Raw genomic sequence first — 19,339 nt, 5'->3', positions numbered from 1 at the left:
GCAACAAATTGCAACGGCACTTTGATTTGACTTCGGGATGCACGTTATCAAACAGTATTTGGGATTTGGTGAGGCTATGCCCGGGCGCGATAGCACTGCCGGAGGGATCGGCCCTAGCGGCCTTGAAAACACCTACAACAACTGCTACTGCAATGCCGTCCTACAGGCGCTTTACCCGATTCACGCCTTTCGGGACAGGGCGGTCAGGCTATCGCAATCGGAGGTATGTGTTATGTGATCATACGCCAAACGCTTGAAGGCGGAGATTTCCAGCGCCTTGGGGCAGCTCTACGAGCGCTGCACTGGATTGAACGGTAAGTACGATAGCTGTGTGACAGACACTTTCAGGCGTGCAATCGCCGAAGAAGCTTCTGCAGAAGATATGCAAGAAGAATGGTGCGTATGGCGCATGCTTACTTGCTCATTTGTCGTAGAATACTTCGTTTTGGGAGACCAGCAGGATGCGCACGAGTTCCTTACGTACCTCATCAACACGATGATGGACGAAATAAAGGCGCTGAACAATGGCGACCAACCGAGTGGCGGCGCTGGTAACGATTATTCCCGTCATAGGGGCGGTGACGGGGGGAGTGGTAGGGACCTCGCTGGAAAATGTCGTGCTCCGGAGATAACATCCCAGAAGGAACAAAAAAGCGAACGCACCTGGCTAAGCCGCCTAGTGGAGGGTTCACTGAAGTCGGAAACAACGTGTGACGGTTGTTTGACGGTGACCGGGACGTTGGAGCCGTTTATCACGCTATCAGTGGACATCTTCGAGAACTGCGACATCGCCTCCTGCATACAGCAGTATTGCGCGCCAGAACGACTGACAGGGAAGAACCAGTTCTACTGCGACAGATGCCGGGAGTACACGGACGCTTCAAAGCGTGTGGTCTTCGAGAAGCTGCCGCCGATATTCATTGTCCACCTCAAGCGCTTCAGGTACACAGCTGTCTCTCCGAACGAGTCGTACAGCGCAATGTACGACTCGTTCGAGCGGCTACCGTACCCCGTCATCTCCAACCGCAGAGTTACGTTGCAAAGCAGGAAGCAGCGCTCCACCGTTGTGTATGAGTTGTTTGCAGTGGTGAACCACGTGGGCACCTCGCCCAGCTACGGACATTACAACGCAATTACGGAGGTCGACGGACGCTGGTACTGTTGCGACGACTCATCGACCGTCCGCGTGTCCGACGTCAGCTATGAGCTGGGTGACGAGCAGAGTGGCGGCAACTCGAACAGCTACATCCTATTCTATCGCATGACAGCGCTTGCTGATCGTCAATTATAAATTGGCAATACATATATAAACCTAACGACAGGATCGCCTGTAAAAAAGGCGCAACTCGAGCTGCGATGGGACGCCAAACGCTGGGAGCATCATGTAACCAACGGGGAGCAACACCAAAGCGACTGACGTACCGACAGAAACCTTAAAGCAATTATTAATGATTGTCGCTGCTGGCATTGTAGACCTCCGATGAATAATCAAAGTTAAGCAAAGCGTAACCACGATGTGGAAAAAGTCTTCCCACGCGGGGACTCGAACCCCGGTCGTTCGGGTGAAAGCCGAATATCCTAACCACCTAGACTACATGGGAGTCAATATACGGCGTAAATTGCATATCGACCCTCGTAGTTTCATACACATGCCCAAGATTATGGCGATAGCGGCTCCGATATCCGCCGGATGATTAAGCAAGACAGTCTCGCAAACTCGTCGCAGTGTTACATACTGCCCATGTGTTGCATATGGTGAACGATTCCGCCGCTGTGGAGCCTCCCACGGAGACGCCTGTGGAGGCTGTTACAGCGCTTGCCGCTTCGGTTATGGATTACACACCTACTACTCAATCAGAGAAGGTCACACAGGATTCAAGCGAGGATGCTGGCAACGGATTAGGCATGACCGTGGAAGACGAGGAGCTCACTGAGCAGGATTTGTCTGAAGAGGATGAGGATAGCTTGAGAGAGCCCTCTGTCAAACGCTACCTGCCAGGTTAGTCTCGCTATTGCGCTCCTTATGTTCCCAATAGGCGTGTCTGTTGATTTGAAGCTGAAGGCTGTATACGCGGAAAACCATGGCGCCAAGCAGCAGGTGCCGATGATGCTGGACTTTTATGCGGAGTGCATGAAAACGTATCGTGATGAGAAGCTATTCAGTCTTGAGGAGCACTATCTCGGGGCGAAGAGCAGCCAGGTGACGGACGTAACTGGGCGAGATCGTAAAAAGGCGCCAACTGCGAACGCGGCTCAGGCAAACGCCGACAGCAAACCTGATAAAGCGGGATCTCAAGATGACACCCACAGTGGTGCAGAAGTGACGACGGAGGTATCACTGGATGACGTGATGTGGATGAAGACTAGGCCGAACGACCCTCTCCTTAGGTGCATCCAGTCCATTACCGACCGTCTGAACATCCAGGGCATCGTCGGCGACCCCACCTCCTACCTCAAGGTTGGCGGCGACGACATGCACTACGACATCGACGACCCGTTCATCGATGACGATGCAATGTTCAGCGAACTCCGCCTGTCTAAGAACGACATATTGCGTAAGAAGCAGAAAGAGCGAGATTTTTCAGTCTGGAGCGAGGACGAAGAGGAGGCGTTCGGGTCCGAACTGGTTGCCGAAGACTTTGTGGCACAATACTCTTCTGAACTGAAGATAGAAGACGATGTGGACTCAGACATACCTAAGCAGCAGGTGCTGTTCTTTGACCCACCTGGATGGCGCAGGTACCTGGGTCGCATACCTAAGCAGTTCCATCACATATTTCACGAATTCGAAGTGAAGTACAAAGGTTACTCAGGCCAGTTTACAACGCAAACGCTGCGCTGTGCTGTAACGGAGCTATTGAACGCAATCTTTACTCGTTTAACGAAAATCCAAGAGCCACGGCAGAGGAAGGCCCAGCCAGAGGGGGATGCCACGAATGCCAGCAACAAAAACCCAATAGAGGAGCAGCGGATGGAGTTTGAAAGGCGGGGACTCAAATGTGTAGGTGTTGGAAAAATCATTGGTGTTAACGGCCGCATTCTGAGGTGGATTGCGGCGGCCATATGGGAGGTCACCAACGCCGTGTCGCGACGCGACATGCATGAGACCTGGTTGAAGCTGGTGCTGGATCACAACGAGCGGATGATAAGCGAGATGCGGGACCGCATGCATTCCAAGTGGCTTTCCAAAGTGGAGCCACTGAAGGCACGAAAGGACGTGAAGTTCTTCACGAGGCTGGCCGATAATATGAAACACGTCTCAAAGAGCGTCCACACCGTGCGCAGAGTTATGCGCGATTACGAGGCGGCATTTACAGCTGCGTCTGATAACTTCAAAGCGGTGGAGCGGAAATCCGTGAAGAACGGCACTTCCACGAAGAAGGTGAACAGCAGGTCAGACCAACCGCCTGCAACTGAAGCGGTAGGCACCCCTAAAAACGCCACTTCACGCCCTGACGATATTGCAAATCTCAATTCGTTGAGTCCCACAAATTTACTTACACAAGAGACGGATACGGTAGAACCAAAGGATGAAACGCCCACGCCCCGGCAATCGAACGAATCAGTCAATGCCGATCATGGTATGACGGATGTGTCTCCACGGTCTACATTATCTGACGCCACTGGGAAAAGTGTGAGCGTCACCAGGACGCCGTCACGCGCTATCGATGGTGGACATAGCCCAGTTGATGGTGCATTGATGTCGGCGGATCTAGTCGTTAACACCTCGCAGGCTTCTACCCCGCCAAAAGGCCTCAGCTTTGAGATAGCGCAGAACGGCAAAGGAGGCGAACTTAACGATGGTGTAGATGTCGATTGTTGCTCGTTCGCGAACATTCTGCGGCGCTGCTCACTGTGGAAGCGTGTGAGCAGCTTAATAACCCTGTATAAGTACATCGCTGCGGACATCCTCACCTGGGTGCAGATGATCAACCTCGCATTGGCCACGTCAATCTCAATTGCAGCTACTGATTTCAGTTCGCTGGTTCAAGAGGAGGTTCATGGGGAGTACGTTTTTGACAAGGCGTATGGTTGCATTGCTGACCTGTTGACGCAAGTCGTGGAAGAGGTGAGTGGTACAAAGTTGATCATCACTGCCGACGTTTCACGCGTGGTTGTTATGTACATTCACGAGTCGTCCACTTTTGACGACCTTTTTGAACAGGAGAACAAGGACCCGATTGTGTTCTATGACAACTCCGATATTGCCGCCGCTCCGGGCAAGGTCCAACTCGTGGAGGCCAAGAAAGGCAGTAAAAGTGGGAAGGCGCCTGCAGGGAAGAAGGGGAATAGCGCCAAAGCTAGCGATAAAAACGTTAAGAGGATACGTGCCGATGAAGGACCGCCTGATAGCACTCCGCGCGAGACTGCAAAGGATTCAAACCCACAAAACGCTGCGAAACTCGCCAAACCTCGTAAAACAGTTATCGAGTTTGCCAACACTGTGGAATCAGATGCACCTCAGACTCCGAAGAACGTCAAATCGATCAAAAAAGCTAAATGTCAGAGCTCGGAAAATACGCCTATGGCTCATACACCCTCCAAAGCAGGCGACGCTGGCGTGGCTGTTAAGACAGAAATAAGACCATGAATTTAGTAGACATCACGGGAGGTTACATTCGTCGAGCGTGCCAATCTTTTGATTCGAGCAATGCGCCCGTAGTGGCCCATTCATTCAGTATAACCAATGTGGAAACTTTACTACACCTTTGAAACCGACAATGCAGTTCAAATATAATGTCTATACGTGCTTAAATGGCGTGTTAAGTGGGTAAAACCCCGGTGTAACTCCAAATAACCAGCTGCTGTTTCCGCCAACCAGAGCTCTGCTACCCTAAATTAATCCATGCAGGAAACCGCAGTAATCTACGCTGCTATCTGCAACTGACGGCCTATATGAAGCAGAATTGCCAACAAATGCTCTACACTAGGATAAAATGCGGATGCGGAATATGATGTGGCAGCATGATTTTACATTATCGGAACTGCGGCAATATGTTTACATATAACCCGCTGAATCTGCCATTTAGGTGGGTACCATTGTCCAGAATGTGCTAAAGGAACTTTAGGAGCGCCAAACCTCAACACGACAATTTGATGCAGGAATGCGTTGCGCGGCGTCCTGAATCAAAATCGTACGCGTCTTTTGTGCAGGCTGTCATCTTCACTTACTAAACAAACATAAGGTTGTGGTCCTAAAGTGCTATTTAAAACTATGTCGTGTTGCGTGAATGGATGCGTATAGTACATTTCGGCGGCGCTAGAAACGCTTCGTAACAGCATGTTGGAGTTAGCTACGAGTGACTTAGCAAGCGTAAAGTGTTAGTTTTCCGGTCTTACTATGGCGTATCACTGCACAATGTCCGTGAACAGCGATTAGCATTGTACGTTGCGGGGACGTTGACGTGCATGTGCTGGAAAGCGTGCCGAGTTAGCCTAGTAAGCGTTTACAACATGGTGCTGGATTCGCCCAACCGGAGCTGCTTATGCGGGCAGCTACGTAAATGGTGCGCAGTGTCGCGTAGCATACTGGTGAAAACGGCGTCCAAGCATGGATACACCGTGCGGCTGCGAGGCGCGCCTAATTGCGTTCGCCACAGCTCGCAAGGCCTCGTGAGTCGAGAATAAGCATAGGAGACATGCAATACGACGCGGTTAAGACACAAAAAGAACATGTATAGAGCTGCATTGTAACCTATCGAGCAGAATCCAAGGAATGCGCCACTCTCGGAAAAGTAGCCGCAAAGTTGCTATAGCAAGCAATAGTACGCCGTAAGTGTCGTGAAAAATGTAACTATAATACGGAGATGGGCGGTTTACGCATGTGTATAGCTACAGCATGGGACCGTGCAGACATACACCCAAAGTGTCGCGGAGATGTGTAGTAAGAAACTCAGCTGCTCACCACCGCCTTTGCGGCTAATATGGCAATAATCGCGAGTGACCGTGCTGATATTTGAAGCTGCCGTGCCGGCATGATCACGTGTGGAAGCCTCGGGTGCCACAGGGTAGGCGAAAGGCGGGCAATAGGGCGGCCTTCCTGAGCATGTCAGAACCGTAAAACGCGTTCAAATCGCTCGCATAGGCGAGCAAAGGTCACCTACAGTGACCAGGATGTCGCTGCTGTGCCGCATCGACGACGGTCGCCCCCTTTCCGGGTGCCATGCCATATCAAGGCGTTCAATTGCAGCGGCATCCGAGGACAACCAGGTCGTCATTATGCACTTCAACCATGCCTATGTCGTACAGACAAGGCGGCAATACGCGGAAGTGGTATCTAAGATTCCGAGTGACGCTAGATTGGACGTTAAATTGGCCACTCGCAATGCCTCCAAGGGCGCCCTGAAACCCATGGACTCCACCCCCGAAGAACTGCGCAAGGAGCAGGTTGGTCACCCTGCCACTCCAGGACATTGTTTTCAGGCCCTATTAATTAAGATGTCCCTTCTAAATCCATCTCCGAGGTGATTTTACCCGAATAAGGCATCTCACCCCTCCACCAGGTTCGTCGCCTTTGCTTGGACCCCGGCCGCCATACCCGTGGATGGACGGCTCACGTCGGCGCTATGCACCGTTACCATAAACGAACGCTTCGAAATGTGGCTACCAAAAAGCACTCATTCGGAGGAAATGTACGAAGTCGAGGTGGGTTCTGCATAACCGTCGGAGGAAGCCAACACGCGCAGAAAATCTGCGACCTCTCGGAAGCGGTAGCATCGCACCTGACAAATATCGCACCGCGGTTGCACAATAAAAAGGCGCCAGCGAACGATCATCACTCTTCAGCCCTGTTGCACGCCGGGGTGAGCATGTGTCACTTCGCACCTCAACACACAGTCCACGGGTTCGCCGGATTAGTGGGAATCGGACGCCACCTCGTTGCTTTGTGGATTTCTACCCTACCCGTGGAGCAAACTGACGATTGCAGTGATGATGGTTCAAACGGATCTGTTTACAGCGACGGCGGCCCCCAGTATGAGGCGGCGGACGAAAACGCGGAGGAGGCCGCTGAGAGCAAAATTGTCCGCATTATCGCAGACTCCCACGTATTCAACCAGCAGCCCGATGATTTAAAAAGGTTCGACATGGTCAATATTAAATGCCTGTTTCCGACGCCAATCTCCAAAACGACCAAACGCAGAGTGGGCTGCCACGCTATCGCAACAATGGAATCGGGGCATGTGTGCTCGATGGCGATCGCGGTGAATGCTGTTGAACGTCACAGACTGGTGTATGACGTGTTCGTGGGTACAGGCGATGGGCACATCAGGACCATCGAGCTGCGCATACCCCTGGACGGGGACCGGATACCGCAAGCCTCAGCTGGACCGTGGCGAAATTTGGTAGCATTTCCACACCCCCCGGAAATGTTGCGGGTGCGCGTTTTCCACGGGAATGACGCAGACGCGCGGCTGCTCATAGCCCTGGTGCACAACATGGCCGTTGTCTACAATCTGGAGGACGGCACTCACCAAAGGCACCGCTGCGGCGGCCACCCTCTAGTGAGCTACCACACGGAGCCACTTTTCATGCGAGGCGGCGATCTCGCGAGTATGGTTTTCCTGGACGCAATGGGAACGCGATACTTCTTCGCCCTAAGCGCCGATATGCGGATGCGTGCAACCGGTATCACTCCCGCTTCCAGGAATGACCCAGTCACCGTGTTCCTCGACGAAACTGATGTTGCGCACCTTCAGGTGGCCATAGATCGGCCGGCGTTGCAAATACGGCGATCCCTAAGGTCACCCAACCTGGTAGCCACCGCACTCGACATTCTGATGAGCGGGGGCAACCTCCTACACATGGCGGCGCTCGTGCAGCACCACGTACACAGGAGGGAGATGCCAACGACGGACTCAATGTTCACCCTCAAAAACAGAAAGGGCGACTTTACCTTGGATTCGGTAACCATGCAGCAGTTTCTCCAGGTGGCGTCCACGTCCCCGGTGCTGCAGCTCTGGCGGGAGTTCCACGACCTGCTGCAGCACCCGCAAAAACAGCGCGTCGCGACCCTGCTCTACCTCATCGCCTACGCCGAAGCGGGCGGCGATGCCTCCCACCGCACCGCGGAGGTATCGCTCCGCGAGCGGTGCCGGCCGCTGGTGCGCCGGCTCACGCGCGGCCTCACCCTCACGAACGAGGGCGTGGCCGGCCTCCAAGGGCTCGCAGAGTGCCTCTACACCAGAAAACAACTACAGAAACTAATAAACACTAATTAGGTTTACAGCACCGTACGAGTTATCAGTGCGCGTTACGCGTTATCGCCGTACAGAGCGTTAATTTCCTTTTCATATGCGCTTCGTACCTTCTTGCGGACAGTCTTGAATGTAGGGGTCAACATCTCGTTCTCTACGGTGAAGGGCTGGTCGGTAAGCATGAACTTGGTTAATTTCTCGAGGCCGTTAAGCTTTTGGTTTTCTGCAATTTTAGCGAAAGACTGGCGAATGTCCTCAATGAGAGCTTTGTCTTTGAGGAGCGACGTCATGACTTCTTCGGGCTTGCCGTTGTTTTTAGCCCACGTCCTCACGGCGTCAACATTGACCACAACTATACCCACGATGTGGTCACGAATGGACTCACCATAGATGAAGACCTGCTCCACCAACGGGGCAGTAGAGTACAGGCCCTCCAGTCTCTCGGGCGTGATGTATTCACCTTGGCTAAGCTTGAAGAAGTTGCGTGCACGGTCCAGGATCTTAAGACCCTTGGTGGGCAGCAACTCCACCACGTCACCGGTGTGGTACCAGCCGTCTTCATCCAACGCCTCGGCAGTTTCCTCGGGTCTCTTCAGGTAGCCCAACATAAAACCGCTGCCCTTTACCAACAGCTCGCCACGAGGCGGGTCGGCGCGAGCATTGTATTCCATGCTCGGGATGGACTTTAGCTTAAACATCACGTCACCAATTGGCCCTCCGATGGTCCCCTTGGTTGGGTCGCGGAAGTCCTGGACGAAACAAACGCCCACCTCAGTAGTGCCCCAGCCCTCGGAGATGGGGCAGGCCAGGTAGCCCTGCAGCTCCTTGATGTCCTCCTCGCACATGGCAGCCGAACCGAGTACCATGATGTGTAGTTTGCCTCCGAACTCCTCCCTGATCTTGTTGATCACTATGTCGTAAATGAATTGACCTGGCTTCTCAGGCTGCTTGACCATCTTTTCCTTCTTCTTGCCCACCACCCAGTTTATCAACCTCTTCTGCCACGACGGCTTAGCATCGATGGTGCTCTTGATACGGTCAAGCATCTTGTTGAACACACGCGGCACGCCCACAAACACATCGGGCTTCAGCGCCTTCATGTCGTCCTGCACGTTGCGGATATTGCCCGAGAAGTAACCAATACGGCCCCTGTTGGTCGGTGTGTAGTGCTCAACGAAGCGTTCGTAAACGTGTGACAGGGGCAGGTAGCTGATCGTGGTATATCCGTGGAGGATGCGCAGGCGGTTGCAGCTGGTGAAGATGCGGTGCGGCAGAGCGGTGAGTGAACGGTTTGTGTGAATCGCTCCTTTGGGAATGCCACTAGTCCCGGATGTGTAAATGATGGTAGCCACATGGGTGCTCTTGCGCTTCGGCGGGGCCATTGGGACTTCCCGGTATTTCTCGATGAGATCGTCCATCAGGTACGCTTTAAGGCGGAGGGATTTCACGAGGCGCTCCTCCTCGGGACTCAATTTTTCGAAGAGAATAACCTTCTTCAAACTCGGCAACTTGTCTCTGAGCCGCTGTATAGTCACCAATTTGGGCGGGTCTATGCAAATTGTTTCCAAGGCCGTCTCCTCAAAAATTTTCAGAAGCGCTTCGTCACCCAACGTCTCGTACAGGGGAACACTAACCAAACCATATGCAATGCACGCGTAGTCAGTCAACAGCCAGTAGGGGCAGTTGGTGGCCCAAATGCCGAGGAACTTGGCCCTCTTCAAAAACTTGTCGTTCACCGTAGTGTCGACAATGAGCCCCGTCTCATTCAGCAGAGCGGTACCGATGACCATCGCCGTCGTAACGCTCTAAACGAGTTTAAAACCCAAACGAAGTGCGACTTACGTAGCTCAGGGACGTCCACTTGTACTCACCGAAGGTGACCTCGCCTTTCTCATTGACAATCTTCTCACGGGCACCGAGGTGGTCGTAATCGGGATGCTCTTCGGCAGCCTCGCGAAGCACATCGAAGCTGAGACGAGTGTTTACAATCGCGCTCCATGCACGCACCTGGTCTGAAAACGCTCAGGGAAGGGAGCGCCAGTGCTGCTGAGACCACCCCTCGGAATACCGCAGTAAACGTCGCTTTCGTCTGAGCGAATACTGTGCACTTTTAACTGCATAAATACCTGGCTGTGAACTTTGTTCCAACACGCGAGCATACTGCAGATTCTGCAACGGCTTCGTAAGTCCGGCCTCGAAGGACACGAAGTCCACCATACCGAGGTAGCGATCCGACGTCATTTTCAAGAATGTAGATTATGCAGACCACTACATTTATTAGAAATGGACCGCGAATTCTGTGTGACTGAAAGATCACCCATGGGTGCGTACAACCCGCCACCTCCACTTTATCACATGTGGCGATCGCTTCCGCGCGTGCAACAGAAACACGCGTCAACATCAACGAACCGTCAAAATGGCCGTTCAACAGGGGATGAAACGTAAGTTTACACTTCAATAAGGGGTGTTCGTTTGAATGTACGCTGTCGAGGTTCCGCGACACACTGCGCGGCGATCACGTTTCCTCTTATGTATCCCGCCGCCGCATCGCGGCACGAAATACACATTCATGGAGATGCAGAACCCATGGACGTCATCCGCGTAAATCTGGACGAACACGTGTACCTCAAGTGCAAGGGCGGCCGCGAGATCGTCGGAAAGCTCAACGTAAGGCATCCCAATCACCACCCACACGCACCATGCAGGCATACGACGAACACTGTAACGTGCTTCTTTCTGACGCGAAGGAGACTATAACCACAGTTGATGTCGATGCAGCCACCAAGAAGGGCGTTACTAAGGTACGACATCATGCGGATTGTCGCATATGGCGCGCAGGTGACCACACGCGAGAGCGAAACCGTGTTCGTCAGAGGCGACTCGCTCATTCTGCTGTCGCATGCGCGTGACGCGTGAAGATCACGCCCGTCGGCGTACGGTATCCCGTTGAAGCATATCGCAGAGCGCGACTGGAGTCCACAGAACCTGCGCGGACCTGTTTGTACGCCGCGACGGGAGCCACTGCAGCCTCCAGGTGCTGCTCAGACGCGTGGAAGCAGCACGTAGCAGAACAGCGGCTGTAGCACCGGGAAGATGATCAGCAGCGGATAAGCCCTGCGGTTTTCCACAACCCTCAGTGACAGCATCGTCCTTAACGCAAACAGTAGCGAGCACAAACTCACGTAAAGTGCCACAGTTATCGTCACTCCGCGGAACGGTGCCAACAACAATGAGAGAATGTAGCAGTTCAGCAGCACGTACTTGTAGCCGATGAGGAGCAGCTTCTGGCCCAGGTAGAGCGTGTGGCGGCCTGTGAGCGGCATGTTCATGTGGTCGCCGAAATACTTCGTGGCGCCGTTGGCGTCTTGGCTCCTTCCCGGTGCGGCGTTTCCGCCGGTGGAATCACGATGTCCCGAATCCATGGGACCAGTCATCGCGCCGTCACCCATTGTTTGCGATTGGTGCGCATTTCTGCTTTCAAAAGGGCTCGATATCGCCCCGTGGTTGTTTTGATGGCCCCGCGTGTTCAATCCGGCGCCTGCATCCTGGCCAAAGAAACGTCCGCCGGCTCCTTGCTGCTCCGAAGCTCCGTAACCGAAATTCCCGATGTCTCCCTTCGCGGCACCGTACATGCTGCCGGTAACCTTCGCATTTGAAGCTGGCATCTGGTATATGGCATCCATGGGTGATTGGGTAGAACTCGTCGCATAAAGCACCGCCGTCAACACGAGAAGCTCCAGCACCGACACCAAGCTGATCCTCGTCAGCGACCGAGCCAGCACGTCGTTTAGACGATACCGCACAGGATCGGACGAACAGATGTAAACCGAACGAAGCAGCAGAAATGTCGAAATCGAAACGGCGGGGATGTAAAGGTCAGGCACAAGGTTGCGGACCTTGCCGACGGGCACGAACACACATAATAGGTTGTTCAGCACATTCTGATGAGATAGGCGAAAATACGCACGCCCAGAGTCGATGAGCGAACGTATCATCGCAGGCGGCCGACTCGGACGGCCCGACGGTTGCTCGAACTCGCTGGGCACATCGCCGTTCTCTGCAAGCCTTGGAGCAAACGTGGACTGTAGATAGTTAGCCAGGCCGAGGCCCGTGTGTAGAAATTGCGCGTTCATCGTGCATTGTCTCTGCAATCGCACACCCACACACAGTAGACACAGCACGACCCTGCAGCGTCGTGGCCGCCGCCGCGACCGCCTTCGAAGCGTAATGTGTGGCCTAGTGGCGTCTGCAACTAGATTGGCGAAGCGATACAACCCGAGATTCCGCGCGAAGGATGGGTTTTTTAACTCCGAGCACATGCCGACCACACTATCGAGGCTCCCAGTTGAACCGGCGACCAAATGGCAGCGGCCATATCCAGGTAGCTTGACGAGTACTTGCCGACGTACATCTTCGCCTCAGCATGCACCAACTACGCACATCATGTAGCTACAGCCCGCGAAAAGCCGGAAGATTTGGCGCAAACGATTGCGAAACTACTCGCAGAACGTGCGGGCCAAAAGGTTTGCGTGTACGCCTCCAACAGGAATGCGCGGATAGTGCTTCAGGCATCAAGCACGTAAGAATACACTGCACTTTCTGCCACTTATGCGCAGAATCCAGAGATTCCCGGATAAACGGCCGGAGCAGGCACTCATGCTGCGGCGGTTCAGGTGAGGTGCACTTTCTGTCGCACAATAATTCAACAGGAAGGGCAACTTCGTGATCATGCTTTCAGACGATGATTCGGGTGCTCTTCCATCGCCGGACACCGTCGTTCACTTCGACCTCCCGAAATCGCCGAAAGCGCTTCGCGGACGCTGTCACCCACAGCACGCCAACATCTTTTTCCACCTCAGCCACGAAAAGGTCCTAGTGGCCCATCTGCAAAACTCGCTCAACTGCATCATGACCAAGTGGCAGTTGCCTTCGAAAGCCGAACAGGCAGAGGCGTTCCTGGAGCACCTGGCCACTGTGGTCGACAGCATGCACCCATTGCCTGTCAGCGTTGAGTACGATAGCACCGACAAACGGGATAGCCAGTTAGTTGTGCACATATCTGATAATGACAGCACGTGCAGGGCTCTGTCGGCACTGCTGTACTTCGCATATCGCAAACACGCACACAGCAAGAAGCAGTACCTGCTGCACGACCCCGGGTTCGAGAGGTTCAAGACACGCAGAGATGTGGAGGCGTATCTCAGCGAAAACGGAATATCGAATTACATGGGTATAACGCTCACGCGAAGGGGGTTTGTAGTCGAGAGCTACGACATGCTGCGGCAACCCATGGTGCACGGGTCCACACCGCAACTGTCGGGTATAAGGCGGATCCGGGAGCGTGTCAAGTCGGGGTATATCTCATCGCACAAAGGAAGGACGTTAGTTTTGTAACTCACATGCACAATTCGCCGCAGGAAGGCGTTTAACATACTTGCCCGGGCACATGAACGAAAAATGATTCGAATGTTCAAATTCAAGCGGTCCGGCTAGTTTTGCCATCAGAAGCCTTGGAATCGACGAATTCCACGTCTCCGTGGTCGTTCACTAGCAGCTTCTGCACCGACCGCGGTTTTATGCGCAAGAACGCCTCGAGCGTCACCCACGCATCTGTTGCGGCGTACTGGATCTGCTCCTGGGAAAGAGACGCTGCCTCCCAGTTCGAGCACTGATGTTTTTTGGTCAGCCGCAAACCCAGCACGTGTTCGACTACGTTTTTGAGGCTGCAGGGGCGCAGCCTCATCTCTTGGCACACCTGCTGCAGGTCGACGAAGTTCTGGCTTTGCACCCCGAAATGACGGTACAGCAGGCGCATGTCAGACGGCGCGCCGTGCGAAACCTGCGAACGGTTGAAGTTCGAACTACGCACATTAATGACGTCCCGTTACTCACCTTTAGAACCGCCGGATCCCGCAAAACAGACGAAATGGACTCCGGCAAGTGGCCGATCTTGTAGACAAGGTACACCAGGCAAATGTCATTGCTGGCGATCTGGATCACCGCAGGACGCGTTCTGGCGCTCCTATCCCGCAGCGCAGAGGCGTAATAGTCCGGCACGTATTCCAGGTCGAATCCCACGCAGCCTGTATCCAAGAGATGATCGTCGGTAAATGGCACCTACGGGAGCTCAGAAGGTCCGACGCGGGCTCCACGTATCGGCTGACATTGCGGTCGTCCACTACAACTATCCTGCCATTGAACGCGGCCTGCTTGAGCTCAGAAGGCTGGGGTTGGTGAAGCGCACCGTCGCGGTCTACCACTGGGCACGACGCCGCTAGGCTGCGGCGCAGCGCGCCAGGCACGAGACCGCAGACGCCAACAGCTACACGATAGCTATGGATGCGCAACACACCGAGCGCCAGCGTGAGCAGCCACCGTAACATAGAGCGTCGCCGCCGCTTTACTTTCCCCCGCACCACAGCGGCACATCGCGATGAGTCGCACGTGGAAGGCTGAGAATCATTACAGCAAACAAGTTACGAATTGCTGAGCATCGTAAATACACGTCAAAATGGCAGCGAAGTCAGGCGGCGGGCTGTGTTTCCTGAAGAGCAGCGCCAAGGCGGAAGCGGCGCCCAAAGAGCGGTCAATAAAGTGCGTTACATGTGCCGCCTTTTTCCCGGATGTCGCCGATCAAAAATCGCATTTTAAGTCAGAGTGGCACCTGTACAACGTCAAGCGCAAGGACAGCGGAATTGACGCCATGGGCCACGCCGAGTTCCTCCAGCTGAAGGAGCGCCTGGTGCAGATGATGGAGCTAAAAAACAACGAGTTAGAGAATAAGAGCAAGGCAAAGATGCTGAGGAGATTGAAGGACGCCAGCCCTGTAGCCAAATATCGCAATCAAGAGTCGTCCGAGGGATGCGAGGAAACGTGCGACGCCAGCACGGTGAAAAGCGGCGTCACCAGCGTGCCCTATTGCCCAACTACGTGCTTATTCAGTGGTAAAAAGTCGGCAACCGTTGAGGAGAACCTCCAGTGGATGGCGAAAACGTACTCTTTCTTCTTGCCGGAACAGGAGCACCTGGTGGACGTTAACTCGCTGCTCACCTACCTCCATGACAAGATCTACAACAAGTACACGTGCTTATGCTGCCACCGTATTTTCAAGAGCATATACGCAGTTATGCACCACATGGATCAAAAGCAACACCGAAAGGTCAATGACGATGACTTCTTGGAGCTCGCTCAGTTCTACGACTTCACCAATACCTACGCCGATCTTATCCCATCCAAGGCAGCCGATGAAAGCAGCTGCGGCAGCACTGCGGACGACGATGACGACGACTGGGAGGACGTTATCACCGGCACCACCGACAGCAATGAGGCCATCCAACGTCTGGCCTACTTTGGGGTCGTCAGAGCGAAGATCACCGACTGCGGCAACCTAGCTCTACCCAATGGCAGGGAGGCTGTCCACAGAGATGTGTCGTATGTCTACAAGCAGAATTTGGTGGTGCGCAGCTCGTACGGCATTAGCAAGTCGCCGGCAGGGTTCCAATTTCTCCGCGTCAGCGAAAAGAGGCAGATCACACGCGCCGAGAAGCAAAAGCGCACCCGCCTCGACCACGTCCGGCTCAAAATGCAGTACAAGTCGTACAAGCTGTTCGTGCCGTGCAACCAAATTGCTTATGCCACTTAGGGAGGCCATAGACATTGCCACCGCTGCGAACACTCAACACAAATACAGAGTAATCTGGTGATGACTTTATGATTACATCGGGTAAATGTTTGTCAGTAGAAATGCGGGGGAGCGGTATTGTGATCCGGGGAATACGGAATGTGCCGCAAGACACAAATCAAACGGCGCTGGACGTCCCAGTGCTTGACCACCACGGGCGGCCGATGCTAATCCCTTTTGTCGTTTTGACGAGCTTCCCAATTGCTGCGCACCGCTAAGACGCCACAGCAGGGCAAACAAACCTGTAAAAAGGGTCGAAGTCGAAGTGCCTGGGCGTCACGAACAATACGTCGAACATCAGGAAAAGGCTGAATATGAACAGCAACACGAGCCTGCGTGCGATGTGAAATCGTATGCGTGGGCGTACCAAAACTTGTCCCACGGAGGGCTTGCAGCGAAGACGAAGATCGAGACGAACGCAATGAGCGACAGCAGCGCTACACACTGATGAGGGACAGCGGGGAAAGAACGTTACGCAATGATAAAGCTAAAACTCACTCTTCGAACGCCACGTTAACGTAACCATGGTTGCAAATTGGATACTGTGAAGGGCTGTATGGGTGGCTAAGAATGCAGCCGCGCCAGACCACCACCTTGTGTCACGTCGAGGCGGCCGTAGCTGGATGCAGCTCGGACAGCGCAAGTATTGGTGAGTATATTCTCTCTATGATGCATTCGGCCCGTCCTGAGACGCTTGGCCCGACTCCGGCCGCAAGACGACAGACCGGCGCTGGCGCAGCAACGTTGCACCCACACAAGGCAATGGCAATGTCACAGGATAAAATCAACGATTAATAGCTGAAATCCTGCCTGGAAGCTACTGCTACATTGCATAAACGTGTCTATGTCACTTTAGGCACAGGTGTGTGAAACGACAGTCACGGCGCAAGAAGGCTACGCAGGTTGACCGTCGTTGAGCACGTTCGCACAGTTTACATCTCGCACAATCTACCGAGTACTACCAGGTTAACTGGTAGATTACTTCGGCTCCAATACAATGGCAACCGTGTTAATCGCATTCCGGTCGTAGGAGTACAGATCTGTACGCCGGCGGCCCAGTCTATTGCACGCACAATAGCTCCACATGGCGCCGTTGCACTATATTGTAGTGAAACCAGTGCTATAAGCGGGTGTAGAATTTCTGACTTGCCGTACTTCCATACACTTGTGATCCCGTACCAAGCTAACACCAATACATCAGAAAGACGTGGCATTTAACATTTAATCCTGTCTACATACGCGAATGGGCATCCTGTGACAATGAGCGTCTGTCATATTTGAGATCGCTTTTGTTGATTAGGTGAACACGAAAATCAATATACAGAAAATAAGTCATCGTATAACGGACGCATTGGTGGCGTTTATAGGTTCTATCCCATTACCTTAAATAAACCTCAAGCCACGCGTTGCTACCAGATGTCAACAAGTTACGAAGTGGATGTATCAATGGATACTGCACCACCAAATGCCGTCCAGATAAGAAGCAACGGCGTCCGGGGAGAACCCCGGGAACGACGCTACAATGGGGGTAATAGAAGGGCTATTAATGTTGGTTTAATTATCATCGCCCTAACACTGGTAGGTTCCCTCATTGTACTTTTAGTCTGCAAATACAAAAGTATAATCGGCATGGAAGATATATCTCTGCCGTTTATGCGTAATATCAGGCTTGGCATGAACGAGGTAGTACATGAACAGCAGCATATAGTGCATGAACAGGAGAACGTAATCCTCGAAAAAAACTGGCTATTGCCCGAACGAAGGGAGGTGGTGTCTGAGCTAACCGAACACGTTGATGAGACAGTTGAGGTCGACTATGGCAAGTCGCTCGAATCAGCGCATAGTAATCCACACTACAGCTTACTGGTTGATAAAATCAGAGAATATAAGCTAGAAGTTATCCCTGGGCCTTTCCTGGCCTGTGTGCAGAAGGGGTGGTTTATCAACTGTGCCGATAAGCAGAATGACATTAAGGGTGTGCTGGACTGGGAAATACGAGCCATAGTCCATGAACTGTCAGAGAGGCGAGAAGAATTCGACGAACAAAACGAAGTTGAGACTATTATAGCCTACAAAAAGTTCATAACCGTTAACGGCTCACATTACGGAAACGAGAAAGAATTCGTCAAGAAGTATTTTAACTTCAAAACTACAAAGAAGCTTATTGACGAGCATAACTCTAACCCTGACAAGCTCTATACCATGGCGTACTCTTGGGCATCCGAGTTTTCTGATTCGGAGCTTGGCATTGCCCTAAGCACAAATGGCTGGTCTCGACCGATGTATATGTACGAAAATGGAAGGTTCATCGATACCAGTATGTATTCAGGATCCAAAAATGTCGATGACGGTGACATAGTCCACAAGGATTGGAGAAACACAAATGCCATAGGACCAGTTGTGGACCAAGGCTCGTGTGGGTCGTGTTGGGCGGTGGCGGTGGCAGGTCTTGTTGACGCCTACCGCGCCATTACCACTGGACAGCGTCTACAACATAGTGTACAACAGATTCTAGACTGTACATCGCAGAGGTACAACTGTGTTAGAGGGGGTAATCAGGAAAAGGCGCTTGTATATGCCTCCACTACTGGTCTTTGCATTGAACCCGCCTATCCTTACCTAGGCAGAAAGACTGCGTGCAGGGAGAAAACTTGTGGGGAAAAGTTCAAGGTCGATAACATTAAACGGCTTAACGCCCGCATGATACAAGAGCACCTTAGAAGCCACGGACCCGTAATGATTATCATTAGGCTCAGCAGAGCATTCATGCACTACAGCTCAGGAATCTTCGACGGCAGCTGCGATTCCACACTCATGCACTCCGTGCTTATAGTCGGATACGGAGAGAACACTAAACGCAAAACGAAGTATTGGATCGTAAAAAACTCGTGGGGTGATCGTTGGGGAGACGGCGGATATTTCAAGCTGCACAACTTGCCCCTTTCACCGGCCGGAACCCCATTGTTTTGTGGTGTCGACACATATGCGTTTGGTCTTACTACCCATTAGTAGCTCTGTTGAAAAAGAAGCAATGTCAGTGCTTGCTCACGCGAGTGAACCTGACATTTGTTATGACCAGCAACAGCCATTTTATGGCACACTCGGCATATGAAGCATGAGTTAACAATAGCAGAAATATCACCCTGCATAATGTACTCAAAATCGTATATGTAAAAACATAGCTAACATTATTATTACTATTATTATGTTGTCTTATCTAAGTGTTTTTAATTTGCGTTCTCATATTATTGCTTGCTGTGTGTCTACGTGCCTAGGGCCGGTTTTGGATTTTGCGGGGCTACCGCCTCACGCCGATACTGGTTTCAGGTTCCACGCCGTTCCGTTGCCAACCATAACAGGTGCCATCCAAAACGGAATTTATCTAGTTTGGGCAATGTGACTATTCACAGTCATAGTAGCCTGGGTTTCGTGTTCCACGTCGGATGGATTGGCGTATTGAAAC

General features: G+C 52.7%; 11 protein-coding genes across 11 annotated transcripts; 7 read left to right on the top strand and 4 right to left on the bottom strand.

Moving 5' to 3' along the window:
- Nucleotides 1–37: 37 nt before the first annotated feature.
- On the top strand, nucleotides 38–1,291 carry BBBOND_0101900 (hypothetical protein; the record flags this gene model as incomplete). Its single annotated transcript, XM_012910593.1, has 4 exons — nucleotides 38–223; nucleotides 260–314; nucleotides 349–396; nucleotides 435–1,291. 4 exons carry the CDS (start codon nucleotides 38–40, stop codon nucleotides 1,289–1,291), a joined length of 1,146 nt encoding a protein of 381 aa, XP_012766047.1.
- Nucleotides 1,292–1,752: 461 nt separating this feature from the next.
- On the top strand, nucleotides 1,753–4,591 carry BBBOND_0101890 (hypothetical protein, conserved; the record flags this gene model as incomplete). Its single annotated transcript, XM_012910592.1, has 2 exons — nucleotides 1,753–1,999; nucleotides 2,037–4,591. 2 exons carry the CDS (start codon nucleotides 1,753–1,755, stop codon nucleotides 4,589–4,591), a joined length of 2,802 nt encoding a protein of 933 aa, XP_012766046.1.
- Nucleotides 4,592–6,114: 1,523 nt separating this feature from the next.
- On the top strand, nucleotides 6,115–8,219 carry BBBOND_0101880 (hypothetical protein, conserved; the record flags this gene model as incomplete). Its single annotated transcript, XM_012910591.1, has 3 exons — nucleotides 6,115–6,387; nucleotides 6,484–6,645; nucleotides 6,687–8,219. 3 exons carry the CDS (start codon nucleotides 6,115–6,117, stop codon nucleotides 8,217–8,219), a joined length of 1,968 nt encoding a protein of 655 aa, XP_012766045.1.
- Nucleotides 8,220–8,251: 32 nt separating this feature from the next.
- On the bottom strand, nucleotides 8,252–10,436 carry BBBOND_0101870 (long-chain acyl-CoA synthetase, putative; the record flags this gene model as incomplete). Its single annotated transcript, XM_012910590.1, has 4 exons — nucleotides 8,252–10,000; nucleotides 10,038–10,164; nucleotides 10,203–10,284; nucleotides 10,322–10,436. 4 exons carry the CDS (start codon nucleotides 10,434–10,436, stop codon nucleotides 8,252–8,254), a joined length of 2,073 nt encoding a protein of 690 aa, XP_012766044.1.
- Nucleotides 10,437–10,781: 345 nt separating this feature from the next.
- BBBOND_0101860 (LSM domain containing protein, putative) lies at nucleotides 10,782–11,111 on the top strand (the record flags this gene model as incomplete). The annotated part of the gene is made up of 3 exons (XM_012910589.1): nucleotides 10,782–10,862; nucleotides 10,901–10,996; nucleotides 11,034–11,111. The coding sequence occupies 3 exons, from the start codon at nucleotides 10,782–10,784 to the stop codon at nucleotides 11,109–11,111; spliced, it is 255 nt and encodes an 84-aa protein (XP_012766043.1).
- A 125-nt stretch (nucleotides 11,112–11,236) lies between these two features.
- On the bottom strand, nucleotides 11,237–12,328 carry BBBOND_0101850 (hypothetical protein, conserved; the record flags this gene model as incomplete). Its single annotated transcript, XM_012910588.1, has 1 exon — nucleotides 11,237–12,328. The coding sequence occupies one exon, from the start codon at nucleotides 12,326–12,328 to the stop codon at nucleotides 11,237–11,239; it is 1,092 nt and encodes a 363-aa protein (XP_012766042.1).
- A 595-nt stretch (nucleotides 12,329–12,923) lies between these two features.
- BBBOND_0101840 (hypothetical protein, conserved) lies at nucleotides 12,924–13,589 on the top strand (the record flags this gene model as incomplete). Its single annotated transcript, XM_012910587.1, has 1 exon — nucleotides 12,924–13,589. The coding sequence occupies one exon, from the start codon at nucleotides 12,924–12,926 to the stop codon at nucleotides 13,587–13,589; it is 666 nt and encodes a 221-aa protein (XP_012766041.1).
- Nucleotides 13,590–13,671: 82 nt separating this feature from the next.
- Nucleotides 13,672–14,624, bottom strand: BBBOND_0101830 (3'-5' exonuclease domain containing protein, putative; the record flags this gene model as incomplete). Its single annotated transcript, XM_012910586.1, has 4 exons — nucleotides 13,672–14,034; nucleotides 14,088–14,278; nucleotides 14,317–14,474; nucleotides 14,548–14,624. The coding sequence occupies 4 exons, from the start codon at nucleotides 14,622–14,624 to the stop codon at nucleotides 13,672–13,674; spliced, it is 789 nt and encodes a 262-aa protein (XP_012766040.1).
- An 82-nt stretch (nucleotides 14,625–14,706) lies between these two features.
- BBBOND_0101820 (hypothetical protein, conserved) lies at nucleotides 14,707–15,837 on the top strand (the record flags this gene model as incomplete). The annotated part of the gene is made up of 1 exon (XM_012910585.1): nucleotides 14,707–15,837. The coding sequence occupies one exon, from the start codon at nucleotides 14,707–14,709 to the stop codon at nucleotides 15,835–15,837; it is 1,131 nt and encodes a 376-aa protein (XP_012766039.1).
- Nucleotides 15,838–16,043: 206 nt separating this feature from the next.
- On the bottom strand, nucleotides 16,044–16,402 carry BBBOND_0101810 (hypothetical protein; the record flags this gene model as incomplete). Its single annotated transcript, XM_012910584.1, has 4 exons — nucleotides 16,044–16,080; nucleotides 16,119–16,208; nucleotides 16,244–16,313; nucleotides 16,375–16,402. The coding sequence occupies 4 exons, from the start codon at nucleotides 16,400–16,402 to the stop codon at nucleotides 16,044–16,046; spliced, it is 225 nt and encodes a 74-aa protein (XP_012766038.1).
- Nucleotides 16,403–17,505: 1,103 nt separating this feature from the next.
- On the top strand, nucleotides 17,506–18,885 carry BBBOND_0101800 (hypothetical protein; the record flags this gene model as incomplete). The annotated part of the gene is made up of 1 exon (XM_012910583.1): nucleotides 17,506–18,885. One exon carries the CDS (start codon nucleotides 17,506–17,508, stop codon nucleotides 18,883–18,885), a length of 1,380 nt encoding a protein of 459 aa, XP_012766037.1.
- Between the last annotated feature and the right edge of the window lie 454 nt (nucleotides 18,886–19,339).

This window comes from Babesia bigemina (genome assembly GCF_000981445.1).
Source record: "Babesia bigemina genome assembly Bbig001, chromosome : I".
NCBI lineage: Eukaryota > Apicomplexa > Aconoidasida > Piroplasmida > Babesiidae > Babesia > Babesia bigemina.
This window is presented reverse-complemented; position numbering and strand designations above follow the sequence as displayed.